Source organism: Apteryx mantelli, chromosome 13 (genome assembly GCF_036417845.1).
Source record: "Apteryx mantelli isolate bAptMan1 chromosome 13, bAptMan1.hap1, whole genome shotgun sequence".
NCBI lineage: Eukaryota > Metazoa > Chordata > Aves > Apterygiformes > Apterygidae > Apteryx > Apteryx mantelli.
In genome coordinates this window covers 6,762,858-6,782,942 of record NC_089990.1, presented here as the reverse complement: position 1 = coordinate 6,782,942, position 20,085 = coordinate 6,762,858, and the positions used below count along the sequence as shown (strand labels likewise).

The window sequence follows — 20,085 nt, the reverse complement described above, 5'->3', positions numbered from 1 at the left end:
GTCGCATCATTCTTCCCACCCCCACAGCTGATTATAAAATAAACAGGATGCTTAGAAGCTATGTTCTAGAGTATTAGGTTCAAATTCCTCAAAATCTAGTTTCTTTTATATTCAAAAGACAGGCTACGCGTGAAAGGAACAGCAGTTAGGAGAGCAATAAAGAAAATAACCCCACAAACAAGTACCATTGTAACAATTCAATCTTCCCCCCTCCCTCCTACCTCAGATTAATTCATACTGAAGAATAAAGGAAAAAAGAGGGGAAACAATACTAACCCAGGGCAAAGCAGAGCTGTAAGCAAAACATTTGTCTTCCACTTCTCACCTCTAAATGCTGAGGGAAAAAGTAAAAACAATTTCAAGTTGAGCACTTTTTCCAACTGTTTTTCAGTAAGACAGCAAGGAGCAGATTTGCTATTTGAGATATCAGCTCCAGTCTGTGGCTTATATTAAGCCCAGCAATTCTGAATTTAACCTGCTGTGTCATATTAAACAAATGTGTATACTTACTCTTGTACATTCTAGCAGACACATAACCAGCTGGAGTTCCCAGTAAGACCCACAACACAACTGCACAGGTCATCAAAGCACCACGGTTGGCAGGAGAAAGAAAACCAAGGCAAGCTAGAACTAAAGATACAAAAAGATTTAGTCATTTATCAACCCGTGTCAAATTATCCTGTAACAAATACTGCTGTACAGGTTTATCACTTTCACTGGCAGATATTCAAATGAAGACGATATGCATAAGCTCTCATATCTCCCATCACATGAGCACACCCCTAACCTCAATGCCTAATTCATAAGAAAGGACTACATTATTTCCACCTCATCTTTTAAGGTGAAAATTTCTTGTAGCTAAAAAACTGAGAAACAAAACCCCACACAGGGCTGAACAATGAACCTGAACCAAACTTCCTGATGAAAAATCTGCTTTTGAGATCCTACGGTGCTCCTGTAAACATACACGGTCACAACTCATACACATTACGTAACAAAAGTTTATTATGTGGCATAAAGGACATCCAAGAAAAGTAGGTCTGGAGAAGCCCAAAACTTTGACAAATCTAAGGTTTTTTGGGTTTTTTTAGGGTAGAAATCAGCGTGAAGATAAAAGATTTTAAAGGGTATGAATTTTGGAATTTGCTTGAAATTCCAAAAAAGGCTCTCAGCCACTATGATGGACAACACTTATCCTCAATAACGTGCTATCCTGAAAATAAACCTATTAAAAGAAGGTTGTCTGAGTGTGAATTAATTGTAGAGGCCAAACCAGAGAGATTCTTGGAAAAAGTTTGTCAATGAGCTCTAGGGGGAAGTTTCCTTTTCACAAAAAGAATTTGTCTTCCAATTCCTTTTTATACCACTCTGGTGGCACCAGGAAACCATTGCAGTTAGAAGTTACAAAGAGCTGCGATCTATAACAAAAGACAAGTCTACCAAGAAACAGAAGGTTAGGTTTATATTAATCATAGAGCATCACATAGTAAACAGAAAAAAGGAGAGGCTCTGTGATAGCACTGAAAGATGATACTGGCTAGAAAAAGAAAAAAAAATAAGTGCAGTTTGAAAAAAATCTTCTTTTGTACATATCATATCAACATACTTCCCAATTTTATTGTACAGTAAGAAAAGGAATGGTGATATTAAGAGACAACATATAACAAAACACTGATTTGTGGCAGGTTACGATATCACATACGTATCCAGCTACTCATGGCAAACTCACTACCCTATCTCAGCGTTGCATCAGTATGATTTCATTGGCATGCATTCTAGCTCTTATTTCTGCATGGCTGCAGGCTGTTGTGTTAAATGTATTAGACAGAAAGTGTTCTGAAAACATTAAAGCTTTGATTAGATGTCTTTGAACTTGTATTATTGGATCCTGGGATAGTTTACAGCATGACAAAAACTTTGATTTTTTTTTTTTTTAAGAGAGGCTTTTAACAGAGAAGCTTCGTTTCTACAGTCATAAAGAACCTGAATTATTCCATATACCACAACATTCTAAACATTACCACTTACAACAGCATTACTGAAACTAGATTATTGTTATGAAATAGCATTAACATTTTCCTTTATTACAGGAAGAACTTCACTTCCAAAAGAAGGCTTCTTCTATCATTTCTTGCATAATGCTGCATCTTTCTTACACTATTACTCTATAAACAGATCACCTTAATAAGATAAAGTTACTTACATAAAGTAATAAATGTCATAATGAAAATTTGCGTTCCTTGACCCAAAAAGACAGACAGTAACATTCCCTTCCTTGGAGGTCTAAACACATCTCCGTGAACCAGCTTCCAGCCAAATTCCTCTTGGGCATCTTCCTGTATAAAATCAACAGTGTCATTAGCAAAGATACATAATGCTGTAGTGAATTAATACAAGCAAGACGTGAAATACATATTAAAAGTTTGATTAACTTTCAGTTTAGTTCCAAAGACGGACTAATTACACTGATTCATCACTCATTGATTTTACAACCCCCTAATGGTTCACTGAAATAAAAAGGCAGGATTTATCATGAAAATCTTCATCTTTTAAAGCAAGCAAGAAAAAAAACCCAACAATGTAATTAGCCAAGACCATGCAACATAATTCTAAATTTAAACTAAAACAAAGCATTCCACTTAATTTAACTTGGATTATAGCATTTCAATCTAGTTCAAACATTTATCTTTTTTTGCTTCCATTAGAAAACATATCAGTCTCAATGACAACACTGAGAAAGAACGAAGCAGTCTGTTCCCTCCACGCCAGAAGAAGGTCTGCTCCCTACAAATCACTAAGCAATCCTTGCCCCACTGCAGAGTGGTGAACGGATGGAGTGGGGGGAGCCTTGGTCCAGCAGCACTAAGGAACCGCGGCTGAAGAATAAAACTTTTCCGTGAACTTGCTCAAAACAAAACACCTCCCCCCAACAAGAACAACAAAAACCAACATATATCACACTTTTCCTCACACAGTTAAAGGCTGCAGGTTTCACTCAGCCCCAGACTATTGCATAGAGGTCACTGGACTGTTTAACATTAGAATTACAACACACAAGAAATGGGGCAAGAAGGAAGACAGACCAAACCAGCAAATGGTACAGCATAGCTTAACTTGTGACAGATTCTCCGACTTCTTTGGTTTTATCTTATATCTTTATCTTCCCCATGTTGGTACCTTTGCTTGTGCTTTGTTGACAAGAAATCACTCTCAGAAGTTTGATATGTACCAATACAAGAAAGTTAAATTTGTCCCCTAAACATGAGATAACACTTCGATAAAAACTACACCTCCAAAAGAATTGGTACCAGGGATCTAGGTATGAGGAGACTACACTAATTCCAACGTACACGTGCTTTTCCAGGAAAGAGAGACTTTGTTTTGTTAAGAAGCATTTAAAAAAACAAACCAACTCCCCCCAACTTTCCTATAAGACACCAATTAGTTCAACTTCAGAAGATGAAAAGAGTTGTTGAGTTAGGATAATAGAAAGACTGTCCAGAGTTGTAAGTGAAGAAAAAAAGAATTCAGAAGGTTACCATCTGAAATAAATTCTTATCTGTTTACAAAACGGTAGGCGCTAAGCAAAAAGAAACGCTTAGCAGTTTAGTTCCTGACAGAACGAGGTAAATGTACAAATATGGAATGGATCAACCAGTGAATAAGTTGGAATTAGATCTCCTATCAGCTACTAACCTGGCAAACAAAACTACCCAAAACCCACCTATGGTTTTAACACAAACTTTAAAATGTACAACTACATAGTAAGTATCTTGGTTAAACAAAAAATGAGAGAATCAAGCTGGACAGAGTGAGACTCTTGCTTTACATTCCATGGTCCCATGGGCCAGAGTGCTCTTCTCAAGACTGAATCTTTGATAAACCCTTCCATTACAAGTTCATCAGCTAAGAGTCAAGAGTATTTTCCAGATTTTTTAGAGAATTAGGCAGTATTTTATATTGTTAACCTTTAGAATTTAAAGATGGGGATAAGAATTGTATAACTAATCCAAGTAAGAAGCTTCAATTTACAGTTACAAAAATATTTTAGGAAAATCTAAGATACTTTTCTTGCCTAATATCCTAAAAATCACTGCTGTTAAAAAATTATAAACAAATTCTCAAACCTCCAATTTCATATTATTCGTATGATTAAAGCATATTTTGTAACAGGAGCAGATAATAGTTTTTTGGGGTTTTTTTTAAACATCATTTTCTCTTCAATATTCATTGCAGGTCTCATTACCAGCTAGGCAAATAAAGAATGCCATTTAATAAACATGAATATAGAGACAGTCCAACACACACTTTTGAAAAGGTACCCGTAACAAGACAGAAGTTTTGCTAACACATTTTTAAAGGGTGCAAATTTTGGTAGGGGTACCAGGGCCAATGCATTGTTTATAATGGAAGTCTTGTATCTACGTTTACCAGACATGTAATACCAACTGCCTAGCAATTATTGCACACCTGCACCTCATCTTATCCATCGATTTAGACTAGCTCTCAAAATATTTTATTAAAGAATTAAGCCCCCTACACTCGAAGTCATAATCAGAGATCTAAAAAGTGTTTTAGTTGTCATTGTTGTTAAGAAATTAAAATGCATTCTCTTAATTCAGAAATCTTCTCTTAGTCATAAAAATCTTAAATGTAATCTTATAATCTCTCAACACTTCATTAATGTATTTCTCACTAAGATTATGTTATTCTAAAAGCCAGCTGGTATTAACTGAACTTTAAACATGCATAAGACCACATTCATGCATGATGCTCATGCATCTATTTGTTTTCAACTTTCCCTAAGTGTGAGATCGTAATTTGTTTCAATGTAGCTTCCTCAACCCAGGTCTTCTTTCACACAACTATTTCACAGCTTTGTAAATCAAAATCCTTTAACTACAGTAGATCTTAAAAGTCTCTAACGACTGGTAAGAAACTAGAAAGAAGTGTGTGAGGGTTTTGGGTTTTTTTTGAAAGTCACACCTATCCCCACTGTTACCCATAAAAACTAATCAAGCTTCTATAAGTCATGGTATTTATTACATTAAGAATGACCAACTAATAAAGACAACACAGTATAAGAGAGTGAACATAATTTAATTGAGAGATCAAAGAGGAGCTTCACAAAAATGATCAGTTAAAGGATGTGGAAAAATTCTTCTACTTTAATTACTGTCTGGATTTGCATTAATATAGGATATTTAATATCAAAAAAAACATAAGAATGAAAGTATTTTCAGATGTTTTAGTTTCAATATGAAACATTTTCGTGCATTTTAAAGTATTTCTTTAACTAGATAGACAGGAACACCAGTAGAAATTCAAACCTCTGTAGTATTTGACATTATTTCTCATCTTTGGCTTGCAGATACTACTTTTACCAATTAGAAAGAGTCAATTTTTACTCAGTCTTTTACTCACGGTCTACTGGTCAAGTTTTTTTTACTGAGAGTTAATTATATTCTCTTGCACCAAGGCAGCAAGTCACTGTAGGGACTTGTTCCCTTTCCATTTTTAAGGAGCACGTATTTCAAAAGAACTAGCAACAAGTTCAGCCACAGGGCAACAAGCTTCAGTCACTATGTAAAGACAGACAGGCCACCCTCAGTTCAATGCAGGCACTACCAAAAGAATTGTATTTAAAAAATTCATTTACATACACATTGCATAAAAATTACACATTGGAAAAATGACAACAACTGAGCTTCTTAACACAAGTTCATTAAGATGTGGGAAATATCTGTCTGTAGTAGTTTTAAGCCTGGTCCCTTATGGGAAGGGGAGAACACATAATTATCAATAAAAATATTTATGCTCTTCACAAGGTTGGTAGTTTAGACTTTAAAATGCATTTTTAGGGACAAATATATGTCAAAGGAGTAGCAAAGTTTTTATTTCTAAGCTGTAGACATCTCTGCAACGGTTGCAGTGCAGCTTCCATGCTAAGGCCACATAACCTGACTTCAAAATAGCACTGCACTGACAGAAAAATCTTGCGTGTAATCCCAGGTCGTCATAAATGACACCCTGGCTGCTGAGATCAGTGTCATACTACCAGCCACCCATCCAGACAGACTCCATAATGCAGCCAAGAGAGTCAGGAGCAATTATCACATCTTGATGGTGAACCACTACCAGAACTCTTTCCCTCAAATTTCAAATGCCTGTGGTCTATCTTGGCTGTTGTTATACCGTGCAAATATTAAAAAAATGTTTTTCCTTGTTTGAGACCTTGGAACAAAGGCATTTGCATTTTAAATATGAGTTTGTTCACTATCAAGAAGTTTTTGCGAATCATCCACACACTTCATAAACCTGAAGTCTGTCCTTCTGTATTACAAGATCAAAACTGATGCTAAAGAACTGTCACATGTACAAATACATTATTGCCATTAGAAAAGACGAAATAGTAGTAAAGCTACTTTTAACTCACAAATCTTTTCACATGTATCAAATTTTTAAGAGTTATATATTTCTTTATATCATATTCAAAACTAATTGATAGATATTATTACTGCTAGAAAATGTGCTCATATAAAAGCTGTAAGTCTTACTCACAGAAGAGTCGATCTGGTTGTATCTTGCAATATCTTTATGAAGAGTCCTCAGAATTATCATAGCCACCATCCCGGATAAGAAGAGAACAATTACGAGGGAATTCATTATACTGTGGATAAAGAAAAAGTCAAACTTTCAATCCATTTTTTCAGATCTCAGGATAGGCACTCCTACTCATACCACATGTACAGCTCCAGGCTGAGGAATAGCCTTAGATACTCAGATTTCATGTAAGCCATTCCATTAGACCTTTTAGCACACACCTTCACAATTTGTTAGAGATAGACAAGTGAAAAGAACAGTATTTTATGATGTACTGTTTATTCTCAAGACAGTTACATTTGCATGTCTTCATTTTCCATGTCAAGCACGACTAGGTTGCATCCTCTGTTTATGATAGATTTTAAAATGCTCTCTTAAACACTAGCTTCCAGAACAATCCTGGTGTGAATGCAGTAATACACAATATAGAGCACAACTGGAAATGAAAGCTGAGACAGTCAAAGCTTGCAAACTCTGAGAAAAACAGTGCCATTAAATTAAATGGGTCTGAGCACATGAGTCTGGGCTGTATACCATGAAGCAGTGATAACAATGGAAAAAGTGTTCTGCTGTTGGTTTACAACATCACAAAGATGCATTATGAAAAAAGCGAGGATGTTCAGTACATAAGAGGAGGACAAAAGTTTCATAAGAAGAGAGGACACAAAGGCAAGATTAAAAAAAAAAAAAAAGACATGGGGCTGGAGGCAGAGAGGAACAGGAAACAACAACAACAACAACAACAACAACAACAACAACAACAACAACAACAACAACCACCACCACCACCACCACCACCACCACCACCACCACCACCACCACCACCACCACCAGGCAAAAGGCACAAATAGTTCCTAGACGTGAATTTGGCCTCTGAATGTCAGTTACACATAAAGATAGATGCTTGCTGAGAATCTCTTGGAAACTAACCCCATACCACAGCCATGCTCTTCTGTTTCTTCACCACTGTAGTTACAATTTATCAAAAAACGCACTCTGGTAACTTTCCTCCTTATATAGCTCAAAAGTAATTTTCCCAATGAGAAAGCTAAGGTTCTCAAAGCAGACATTGTCAAGTAGATTTTATACCTATGAATCAATCAAATCTACACGGTGTCATTTAGTATTTTGTGGATATATATTTAATCAGATTACCCTTTTCAAACACTTTATATTGCTAAATGTTATAATTTCTACATAACAAATTATAAACTTACCATTTGTGTGGTACAGAGGGAAATAAGTGAGAGCTTTTCATATATATCTTTTGCTCTTAAAAGAAACCCTTCTTTTTACTGTAAGCAGCCACTGAGTACAAAACAGCCAGTTTACATATGTAACTCTCACTCGGCAGCTGGAGAAAGCCAGACAGTAACAATAAGAACACTGAAAAGCAGCAACATCTCAAAAGTTCTACAGAATAGAGATGATAAAGTAAAACCATGGAGGTTGCTTTCCTTTTGGATACTAATGGTACATTCCTTTGGTGAAATGCAATACTACAGTTGCTCCCAAGAGAACTAAGACTGATAAAAGTTATTCCACATATGGAAACAAGAAAGTTCACTGGCCTGGAAACTAACAGACTTTGTTTTACCACAGCAGAAGTTACATATCCCTAGAAGCACAGATAAGAAATCTTTATGCTCCCTTGCAAAAGTTAGTCATTTAATAAATGCAAGTCTTACCTAAACCACTGGATATTGGTATGTGGCATGGACTCCAAAATGTAGTCCCATCTGGAAGCCCATTTAATATTATTCTTTTCCTATAAAGAAAATAAATATCAATGAATAAAAACAAGTACAGGTTTGTTGCAGTCTCTGAGAGGGAATAAACACATAAGATCTCTTCCACAAACCTTCCATTCAACATTATGCCTAAGCTTGGTATCAACCCTGGATGTTAAACTTCCCTCTTGCATTAAATCTTTTTTAGTTCTTGACCCTCTCAAAAAATATCTCAAGTTTGCTGAAGTCTCCTATCCATGCCTTCTACTCTGTGACTTCTGGGGCTTCGCTAAGCCTCATCTCTCCATGATGTGGTATGCAGGTGCCTGAAGCTCCCAAATGCAGGCTGAAAAACAACCATGCCATCACTGCAAGATACTCTCAACATACCATAGTCAACTTTCAATTTCAGCTTTGTTAAACACACTTTATGAATACATTCTAGTTTCCCTTGGAATTTGTCTCTCTCATCTTCTTTAATGTATTTAGCGCAGAGTTCCTTGCCCCTTACCATGATGGCGTCTGATACAGATTTATTTTGCACTATGACTCCTGGCAGACAACTTGATTTGTCTTAAATCCTTCACAGGAATATCTAGAAATCTAGAAATCATTCAGCAATTTTCACCTTCAAAAGAAGCTTTCATCCTCTCATATCTCCTTCTCCAAACGTTTCACATGAGGGCTGTACAATGATTCTTTCTGACCCTCAAACCTTGTCCTCCACCAGCTTGTTTCATGGACTTTATGTTCACTGTCCTGCCATCAAATCTCCTGACTGGAATGAAGTTCAGCAGAACTTCTTAATTTATTCACCAGATGTTAGTTAATCCTGCAAATTTGGACTATGTTGTCTATTGCCTAGAATTTTAAAGTTAAAATTAGTGTTCTGGAACAAAAAACACGTTTCACTGAAGAAGTGCACCAACACAGGTAAGAGGCTGAAATTGCCACAAATTACTCATTGAAGTTACCAGCCCAATGTGATCAGTAGTTCACAGCTAGTCGGGACAAGTTTTCAGAAGTGTGGCTCTACAGTTTGTTATTTGAATATCACATTGCTCACATGCTTACATTTTTGTACACTTCTCTATTAAACACGAGAGGCACAACTATTTATATTTTTGCACACACTCAGGGCTGAATACCTTGCCTGCTACAATGAATTAAAATGGACATCATAGCTTTCTCATCAAAAGTCAGCTGCCATATTAGAAAGGACCATAAATCAGTTATTCCTTTTACTGGTTTATGCATTCAAGCTTGCTGAAATTAAGGTTTTCCTCTTTTTCCTTTAAAAATATTTTTCACTGGTAATTACTCCCCTTATAAGTTATTCTGAAACTACTGATAAAAAGTAAAACACATCAGGTATTCTTTCATTCCAAATCAAGGCTTAAGGGTAACAGAGAAAGTAAGTCAATTTTGCAATATATAGTGATTAAGATGTACACAGTGCCATCTGCTGGAAGTCCTGAACCAACAGCAATTAAAACTTACCTGCTCTACTACAAAGAAAGAGGCAGCAGATAGTACAAATGCGTAACACATTTTGTGAATAACCGGACAAAGTTCACATTGCAATTCTGAATTGCAATATATCATCAAGATTTAAACATTAGTATTAATAGACAGGAGGCTCATTCATGTAGTAAAATTAGAGAGCCTAAGGAGGATTGGATGTCTCAAGGGAAAAGTAACAGGATATAGAGCCTTGCACCTCAAGGTCACTGGTTCAAATCAAATTCAATTTGGTAGAATGAAAGCTGTTACCGTATGACAGCTGCTTGGCTGCCTATGCAAAATAAGCTGGTGGTCTCAGGCCAGATCCTAGAAGATGGGTGTCTTACGTCACAAGAACAACGGTGCTTTTAGGACAGACTAGAACGGAGGCACCAAGGTTTGAAGTAGCACAAACCAAATTATTCTCACCCCACAGGAGGCTGACTTTCCAGGCTGGGGTAAAGACCCAGCTGCAAGTAAGCTTGATTTCCTCCTTCCTAGAGTTATAACAGGCTAAATGAAGCATGGTACTCTAAACAACAAACAGCTATCTATTCAAAAAGCTAGTGAATGAAATAAAAGCTCTTCAGAATGAGATAAAAACAGCAACTCCCCTAGAAAAACAGCTTTATAATATGTTTACTCTAAATTAGTATCTGGAGACGCTTTTGTCTTTAATATTATATAAATATTTCTTCTTCATCATGAGACTCACAGCTCCCTAGCTGAACTCTGAAAATGTAGAACGTACCTCAAGGAAGGCAACTCTTTCAGTTATTTAATCTACTAAACTTTGAATTAGTAATAAAACAGAGCAAAACTGAAGGCTACATTTCTTTTATTGGTTTTCTTATGCCAAAAAAGAGCTGGTTCTCAACAAGACAGTTAAGACAGCAGTTGCAGGAAAAGTTTGAGAATATCATTAGACCCACAGAATCCTGAAAGATGATGACAATAATGGAGAACCATACTGTTCAATTTTCTAAATCAGGGATGTAGTTTAAAAGGGGAAAAAAGATGCATGCTTTCCTGCCTGAAACTGGATGTGGGGGGGAGAAGTCCTCTTTATTTATACATTTCAAGTGTCACTTAAACTTCTACTACTGGAAATGTAATGGTTTGGGGAAAAACAAACAAAACAAGAAAACTGTTTTACAAGACAGTCTTCAAGCAATTTAGACTGCATTAATCCAGTTATGACTATTACCAAATCATCCAGTTGTTTAGATCTCATTCTCTTGGGGAATTACACATTGTATAACAGATTCAAGATACTTACTTCAAATGTCACAGAGTAAGTGTAGATCAAATTCAGTTTATTGTTGAATTCTCCAGGAATCTCCATAGGTGGACCTTCACAACTCAAGTTGTTCTCATCTGTATGTTTGTAGCTAAGAAAAAAACAAATTAAATAAGATTTGCATATGTGTACACACACACACTTCAGAATTTCTGTAACAGTCCTTGAGCCACACCAGAACTGAATGTTAGCTCTCATCAGCACTCGTGGTGAGAGCTAAAAATTCCACGGGAGGAGTCCTAGGGACCTGCAGCCTTGGATCACTCTCCTAGACTCAGTTAATAAATGCCCAGAAATCTGAGCAGGTGAGAATATGATAGATAAAACTGTTTGCTAAGCATGCGAGACAGAGGTAACAGACCTCAAAGGTCATGGGATGTGGTTTCGCCCTACTCACTTTTCTGCCATGATCAGAGGGAAGTCCTAAGCTAATATGTTGCTGTGTTAACTGGATTACGAAGTTTGTAAATCCTTAACTGGTAAGATAGTAAGCTTTAACACAGATTACCCCTTCTCTGCCACCATATCTCCCTCCATATCTCTAACAAGATTGCGTTATTGGGGAGAGGCTTAATCTCAGCGTGTCTGTCAATAAGGAAGACAAGGAATTTCTTATGGAGCTCCAAAAGGTTCTCACCTTCCCTCAAGAGTCACGGGGGAAGGGTGTTTTTCATTTTGGTGGATTTCAGGGCATATCATTTTATTATTTTTATTACACTAGGGCAACAGAAATGACTGAGAACCTTTCAGTTTTCCCTTAATATACAAGCAGTCTAATTTCCACCCTCTTCAGACTCGTGTACTCTGAAAAAAAAACAGTAATTCAGAGCAGCATTATAAAGTCCATACAAGCAAATCCTTTTTTGCAGTACCTTAGAAATACTGCAGCTGTAAAAGCATAAAAAGAAAAAAAAAAAAAAATCAAAGAAACCTTAAAGTTTTCGTGAATTCACTCCTATGAATCGCCTGTAACAACAGAAAATAGCTTCCTTCTCATACCCTTTTGTCAAGGCGCGCTTACCCAATCTAGCTAAATAATTCTACCTTATATGTTAATAACTAGGCCAAGCCACAAGACAATAAAAATTTCCATGAAAGAGCTAAGGTGTTCCAAACACAAATACTCCCATCAGGAGAGCTTCAAAGCTGCACAGCAAAACAGCAAGTCAGAAAAGGACAAAAATTAAGGTTTTATGCGCAACCTAATTGTGCCCCCTTGTGGTCTGCATTACTGGTGAACAAGCAACCTATCACCATTATTTTTCAGCCATTCAGTATGCAATTGATAAAGGGTTAGAATGGGAAAGGTTGGTAGAATCTTCTTGCCACCATCTAGGAGCAAGTGAAAAGGGCAGGAACAAACTTATATAAGAAGCTTAATTCACTGAAAACACACCACATCATTGCAACTGAAAAAACAAGGCACTATACCCAAGTCATGTAGTACCATACAGCATGTCTATGTGATTTGATTAATTGTTGTCATGTAATTCAAGAGCGTAATCTCTACAGATACGGGGGAAGAGTTTAAGTTAGGAAAAAAGCAACCTACTTTGAAATTGTATAAATGAACTGCAGTTTTTAAATACAAGTAAGTACAAACTCTGCATGAACAGTCTGACAGGGGCCAAAGCAAAATAATTGCTCAAGTCTGTTTCTGACCTCTGAAGGGTATTAACTCCTCTCTGGTCAACACAGCAATGCAGAAACTAAAAAGTTATGGTTTAAGAAAGCAAATTAGTCTTCTTAGATGTTTAGCTTCTTTGAATATATTAATTTGGTATTTCATCTGCACCTCAGTATCCAAACTAACACTCGTACATTTGCACAAAGACTGTACATTTGTACGAAGAAAGTACATTCGATACGCAGTGCAGCAAGACTAAGAGAAATGACGTGGGAAACTGTCACCCAGTTAAAGAATGTTTGTCAGTGCACCTGAAAAAAGTGTTTTTTAAAAGAAAATGGTTAATTTACAACTAGATGCAACTATAAAAATATTAGAAAACTTCTATTAATTGTTTATGTCAGGTTGTAAGAGTTTGTATAAGCAACTTTTCCTCATCGGGAGGAACACTGTAAATGTAATGCAACTTTGCTTTTCAAATATTCCTCAGTCAAGGAACTGTTCTTTGTAAATACAAGCCCAGTTGTGAACCTGTATACTGAAAGCTTTACCACAGTTAAGAACAACCAGCTCCTCAGAAAATCAAGAGCCACATTACACCAAGCATCATTTCTAAGTTTGTAACTACTGTTAGGACTCCCTTCTACTAGTACCTGCTGTTATAATATGCAGTTACCTTTGTGGTCTCAGTCGTGCCATCACCAGTCTTGCACCAGGCCAGTTTTCATCCTTTCCACTATGGTACATGATTGTTATGTCAACATGGTTGAAGAGGTAGAAAGTGTTCTTCTTGTTAAACTCTGACTACAAAATACCAAGAGATTGAAAAAACTTCTCCAGTAAGAGAGAGCACAATGTGGTCAAGAACAAAATGAGACTTGTCCCGTGAAGGAGCAGGAAAGAAGGGGAAAAATACTTCAACGTTCACATAAATGTTATTAAATAAAACATACTCACATAAGTAACAGTCAAAATTGTTAAAATATCACATCTGTGTTACTAGTAAGATTTAAAAGCATCTGACACCATTTTTGTAAAATTACGACAAAAAGCTGCCAAAGCAGATTCAAAGATCCATTATTCAAGGTACAAGGAAATCAGATTCACAGTTGCTCCCCCCTGACATACACACTTCATGGTAGACACTCCAACTAGCAAAGTTTACAAACCAGGGTCTGCTTCAAGAAAATACTCTTCACCTTCAATAGCTATTCTGCTTCATCATCTCTATTCTCCCAGGAGATGGAATTATGAAGAACTATATAAAGCTCACGTTTCTCCTCCACGCTATCATTGTTAAATTGACTATAACTTTAATCTGAATTAAGGGACTAGGATGACAGATTGCTAATTGAGTTTCCAAGTAAAAAAATTCCTTTTAAATTGTGAATATTATCCTAAACAGTCTTTAAAACATTCAGATTAGCTGTTTTCAAACTGCCATATAATCTTCCTGTCCTGCCCTCCACCAAAATATTACAGTCTTGCACTGAAATTATCTGAATTTCATTATAACCCTGTCTTCAGAGGCCTGTTCTCTGTAATTTCACAGTTGAGGAGGTAGCACAATTCATAGACTGCATAAAAGTGAGGATGTACTACAGTCCTACATCTGTACAGTAACAACCCTCTCCCCCCACTTTTTTATAGGGATAATTATCTCTGCTGGCATATATATTTGGGTATCCTTCTAGAAGAGGATGACCTCCTCTGACTCCAGCACAGAGATGAGACAGTCATATCCAGAGTGATACATTCTTTCTTGCCCATGTAACAATTGTTCCTCTAGAGCTATGTCATGTAACATTCTCATTTCACCTACAGACAAAAATTGATTCTGGATACGACAGCTACTCTGGCAGAGCATCCACATGACCACTAACACACATTATTTGCATAGCTCTTCACAGATATACAGTACAAGCTTTCTGAGCACTCACTAGAAAATTCAATCATTGCTATGTATGAAGACCCCCACAAAAAACTAATCTTTCCATTTCAGCTGTTGACTTTGCTGAAACCATTTCCCATGTACTAGCTAGCTTCCATCACAACATACCAGTATCAGTTTAACCTACAAACAACTTTCCCCCTAGCCCTACAATATAACATCACATACAATGTACTATAGTTGAACACCTAACTAAAACAGGTTATTCAACCCACAGTCCATTTTCAACAGCATTCTTTCTAGGGAACCTGAGAAGTAACCAAGCAGGGAGCAGATCGTAGGCAGACTTGCTGTGCATGCATAGCAGTTGATCTGCACATGCATGACAAACACAGAACTTCCGAGAAGCATCAGACCTACTGAATACAAATAAATCAACTGCACTGCGTATGAGCAGTAAGTCACGTGGCAGAGCCAACAGCTCTTTCTCTCACTGAGGAGATGAGCACAGTCCCTCATCCTGGGAGAAGTAAAACTGAGCAGCTCTATTATATGAAACAGCACTAGTTCACCAAGCAACTCCAGGGATGACTGACACACCTCAAATTGTTGTCAATATAATTCTTTCCCCGTCACAGCTGCATCTGATATTTTCCAGACACCTGGGAAAATCCAGAGGAATTTGGCTTGTAATCTGTGCTACACAGCTTTTGCAACTATAATGCAGTGCTCGTTTCTAGATGTTCACTGGAAAGTTTCTCTCTCAAAGCAATAAAAGAAGGTCTTGCCCACAGATATATCTTAGTTGTACGGACAGAGAATGAGTAAATACAAGGATGGATACACATGAAACTTATTTCAGAACAAAAACTCAAGTCTTCAAAACATTCAGATGCCATCAATAGAGTTGTTTATAGCTTCAACTACATTGGTCAAAAACTCTATATGAATAAATTTTTATGGTGTATCAGTGAGAAACTGTATAGAAAAGAAGCATTTGGTTTTGTCACTGTCCACATTCTGATGTTTACAGAGATATCTGTTCTTTTTCAGGAAAATAAAACTTAACAATAAAACTCTAAATGAAATTACATCTACTATACTAAAACTTCCATCACTTACATTTATAACGCAGGCATCTTTAACTCTACCATCTGGAGTAACAAAGCATCCTATTGGAAAGCCTGGATTGCAGTATTTTTGTCCATCTTCTACATCATAGCACCACGTTACAGGCATGTTATCAATAATCCTGGACAGAAAACATAAAAGAACAGGTCCTCAGAAAAAGATCTACCTTATTTCATACTGACATTTAATACTCACGTAATGCACATAGTTTTCATTAGTGCCCACAAGATGCACGGTAGAGGACAACCATCAGATAGAAGAAAGAAAGTCACCACTTAGAAAATAACTACCATGATGTAAACAGCTGAACAGCAGAAAAAAAGTCCAGGCACAGATCTTAACTTACCAGTGGTGTTGATAATTCAACTGCATTCCTTTCTTCAAAAAAGCCAGTTTATTTTTGTCAACATTGTTTTCTGGGTCATATGATCTTGTACAAACTTTCTTGCATGTTTCTGGCTTATTAAAAGTGAACTGTTACAAAAGCCAACAAAAAAGTAATTTAAACTTTGCTTCAATAATATCTTTTTTTGACTTATTTTTAATGTAAAGCTTATGTTGTTTTCAGAAACTTCACTTCCTTGCTATAAAAATTCTGAATCCAGGATTTCCTATACAACTTTAAGTTAAATTTCAAGAATTCTGTATATCCAGCATCAGCATTCCCCTTTCACATCACTACAGATCTCTACAACAGGCCAGATAAATTATATTCAGATAAACCCTGAAGATCAAAATTTGAGAATTAGTAGAAAATGTATTGCTTTTTTCTTCATTTTATTTTGATAATTTCATCATCTGCTACACCAGGCTTTTAACAATACTCTTTCTGAATGTTCCATGTTAATTTTTAGCTGCTTTTCCCCATGATGACTAAGTTATTAGATAATGCAGCCAAAACGCAACATGTTGCACAACATCTGTGCTTCAAGTGCAGACACTTCCTAACACAAAGGTGTTCACGTATGTGTATCAAACTTGCATTCTAAAACATGGTTAAAGCTTAGCTGTTAGTAAGCTAACATAAAACATGACTGAAAACTCTGACATAGTCAAGGCCTAAGCAGTAACAATAACAAAGCATTTTTAATTACTGTAGTGTGTAGCCATTTCAAGGAAGTAACTGTTATAAAGCTTGAGAGTCTGTTCAATGGGTATCTAACCCAAATGATTCATCATGCTACATACTTAAAAGCACCTTGTGGCCCACAGACTTAAAACTACATTAGCTCAAAAAGTCAAGGAAGCAGAGACTTCTAGGAGCAGTCTACACATGGGAAGAGGCATCACCTCCTTAACAGTCCTATGAAAAGATGTAACTGGGTCCCTTATGACTGAGCAGCAATAGACTTGGAAACTCTGCTGCCTCATTTCCTCAGAGAGATTTGTATTATCTAGCAACCCTCACATACAAACACAGCCAAGTTTTCAGTTTCACCAGCAAATCCCAGCCTGGAAACTGCACTTGAACAGCATAGGGCTTTCAAGCATTTCACAAGTCACGGTCTGACCATATCTCCTTTACTGCCAATGATGTTCCCCAAATTGATTTCAACTGGCCAGCATTTGAGAGATTCTGCTTTTGGTCATTGTTAATACAATGCGTGAGAAGCAAGAATATTTTATACCTGATCTATAAAATGCTTCTGTATTTTTATTTTATGGAAGATATCAAGTGATATGCATCAACAATGAAAAATTAAGTTTTAGACAACAGAAGTTAATTGTGAGCAAGCAGATAGAAGTTGGAGATGAACCCCAATTTAGCTGCCCCTTCCCACCCTGGAAGCTGCACAACCAAACTGTATAAGAAACAGTGCCTGAACCACCAGTTTACAGCCTCTTCTTTAAAGTTAAAAATCTAATAGTATCAGATTACCTAACACACTAGGCTGTAAGCCCAGTTGTTCAAAAACTGTTTCACATACAGTTTAGCTGGATTTCTCTACCACAGAAAAATAGGAAAGAAGAATGATTACTGGCTCAGCTGCCTAACTTTAATTAGCCACCATAAGATGTCTTTGGTGGGGGGGGGGGGGGTTGTTTTTGTTTTTATTAGAGATGGACAATCATCAACTCTTCAGTTACATACTAAGACAAGATTACAGACATCAAAATGACAACTGTCAAGTTTAAACAGGATCATGTTCAAGGATAAAATAACCTTATACGGAGATGATGCTATTCTCTCCCCAAACAGCACTTGTCCAAGATTTTCTGATGGCCTTTTTTCTTCTGTATCTTGACAGAAGTCAAAACTGAAAAAAAGTGGAAAAGATTACCTTTAATTGATAGAAAACTGTAAATATCCGCCTAAATCAATTTCTTAAGCTATATCTTTAACATGGCATTTTTCATGCTTCTTTCAGTGCATCGGCCATTGTTAGTAAAAAATTGACTCCCTGTGCAAAGAAGTTTGGTATATGCTATATTGAAGCAATTCTATTTTGATATCAATTTTGATCAAGATGCATGATAGCTAAAGTATTTTTAACGGAACCTATGACATTTAATCCAAGCACCCTTTTCAATTGACAACTTAAACAATAATGCAAAGGACTGTTCTCTCCTCTTGCCAAAAAAAAAAAAAAAAAAAAAAAAAAATCAGAAAAAGAACTAATCCCCTTTCTCTGCAGAGTCTTTATAAATAGTATTTAACATGAAACATGTTCCAAAGAAAGGAAGTACTTTTAATATTAACATGTCATATCGCAAGATGCACTGAAACAGCTGACTATGGGAGAACGTAACCATTCTGGATTTTCATTATTTACACATTGGTAGCTGTAGGTTATGAAAAAAGAAGTCCACTTGTCACTGGTGAATAAGTATCTTTCCTCAGTGTACAGACCTAAATTCATTGGCTTCCATAAAGTTTAATGCAAGTAGGGACAGTGTTGGCTTTTTGAGCTACTCCCCAGTCTTTCTGCCACTGTTGTCACTGCTGTGTTACACATAGCAAGAGCTACAAGACTGGCAAGTTTCTCTCTTTCGTACGCTCAACAGCAAGACTCACAATCACATTAATTATGTATCATTGTTTATTAAGCCTACAACTATCCCCAAAGGCAGGTAACAGTTTTCACAGACAAGAATCAAAAAGAAAAAGCATTCAAGAATTAGACACGGAGCTTTAAGGAAAAAGGGGAGTAACAAAGACTTTTCTTCCGATTTCTTCTATTTGCCACAAGCAAGGAACACAAAGCTCCTGCTTTCCTAGGCTTGATGAACAGGAAGGACTTTTAAATGCAGCAGTCTACACTAAATCCAAAACTGGGGTCAAAAAATGCACCCATTAGAAACCCACGAAGAAGCCTCATCTTTACCAATAAGAGAAGGGCGAGGACGGTCAGGAGGCACAGCCAGCAGCCCTCAACCTTTGCACCCTCCTGTATTTCATTCCTGCTGCTGAGCACCAGGTTTACTCTTCTGTTTGCGCACCCACGGCAGTGTTTTCAATGCCCATGCGTAGCGTGTCAAGTTATGCATTATGCCGCTTCCCCGAGAGGAACAGAAAACACGCTTTTTCCGGATCACGATGTACTTACGCATCGTACTCGTAGGGCAGAACCGATTCGACCGAGTCCAGCCTGTTCACAAAGAGCTCGATCAGCGACTGAAACGGGGAAGGGGGGGGGGGGGACCGTATGAGAACCCGCGTAACAGACGCGCGGCAAACACGGAAGGTACCGCTAGCTGCCACGAAGCTATAAGAAGTGTAAAAGAGCCCACTTCGCCGCACGCCGCGGTTACCACAGACCTCCGACAGGCCGCGGCCGCGCCAGAGCCGCCCTCGCACGGCAGCGGGAGGCGGCAGCACCTCCCGCCCGGCCCGGGGAGAAGGAAGCAACGGCTGCCGCTGAGATGGGGCCACACGGGGAGGGGGAAACTCGGCGGCCCCCCCTCGCCACGGAAACCCCGAGCGGGGCTCGCCCCGCTCGGGGTTTCCGTGGCGAGGGGGGGCCACACCGGGGCCTCCCGTGAGGGCTCTCACCTTGCAGCCCTCGGTCTCCTTGCCCTCCTCGCAGAAGCTGACGGGTGCCAAGCCGGGCAGGTAGAAGGCGGCGCAGAGAGGGGCCACCAGCAAGAGGCCGGCCGCCAGCAGCCTCATCTTCCGGCCGGAACGGGCGAAGGCAGCATGAGCCCCGACACCCGCGGGCTGCGCCTTGCGACGGCGGCCTCAGCCGAGGCAGAGGGCGGCAGCGGCGGCGTCACAACGGCGCTGGGGCCGCGGCGCCTGCGCGCTGCGAGGGGCTGAGGCCCTGGGCGCCATCTTGGGGCAGGGCGCCCTGAGGCGCGG

General features: G+C 38.1%; 1 protein-coding gene across 1 annotated transcript in view; it reads right to left on the bottom strand.

Annotated features, from left to right (window-relative positions):
• Window positions 1-19,988, bottom strand: part of LOC106484757 (transmembrane 9 superfamily member 2-like) — a 34,836-nt gene extending 14,848 nt beyond the window's left edge. Inside the window, exons 1-12 of the mRNA XM_067304093.1 lie at window positions 19,780-19,988; window positions 19,334-19,401; window positions 17,950-18,043; window positions 16,132-16,259; window positions 15,777-15,906; window positions 13,440-13,567; window positions 11,116-11,227; window positions 8,292-8,371; window positions 6,562-6,670; window positions 2,204-2,336; window positions 511-630; window positions 277-334 (exon numbers count right to left, since the gene is read on the bottom strand). Of these exons, the coding sequence (XP_067160194.1) occupies window positions 277-334; window positions 511-630; window positions 2,204-2,336; window positions 6,562-6,670; window positions 8,292-8,371; window positions 11,116-11,227; window positions 13,440-13,567; window positions 15,777-15,906; window positions 16,132-16,259; window positions 17,950-18,043; window positions 19,334-19,401; window positions 19,780-19,896 (1,277 nt within the window). The 5' untranslated portion in view covers window positions 19,897-19,988. The remainder of the gene's footprint in view (window positions 1-276; window positions 335-510; window positions 631-2,203; window positions 2,337-6,561; window positions 6,671-8,291; window positions 8,372-11,115; window positions 11,228-13,439; window positions 13,568-15,776; window positions 15,907-16,131; window positions 16,260-17,949; window positions 18,044-19,333; window positions 19,402-19,779) is intronic.
• Between the last annotated feature and the right edge of the window lie 97 nt (window positions 19,989-20,085).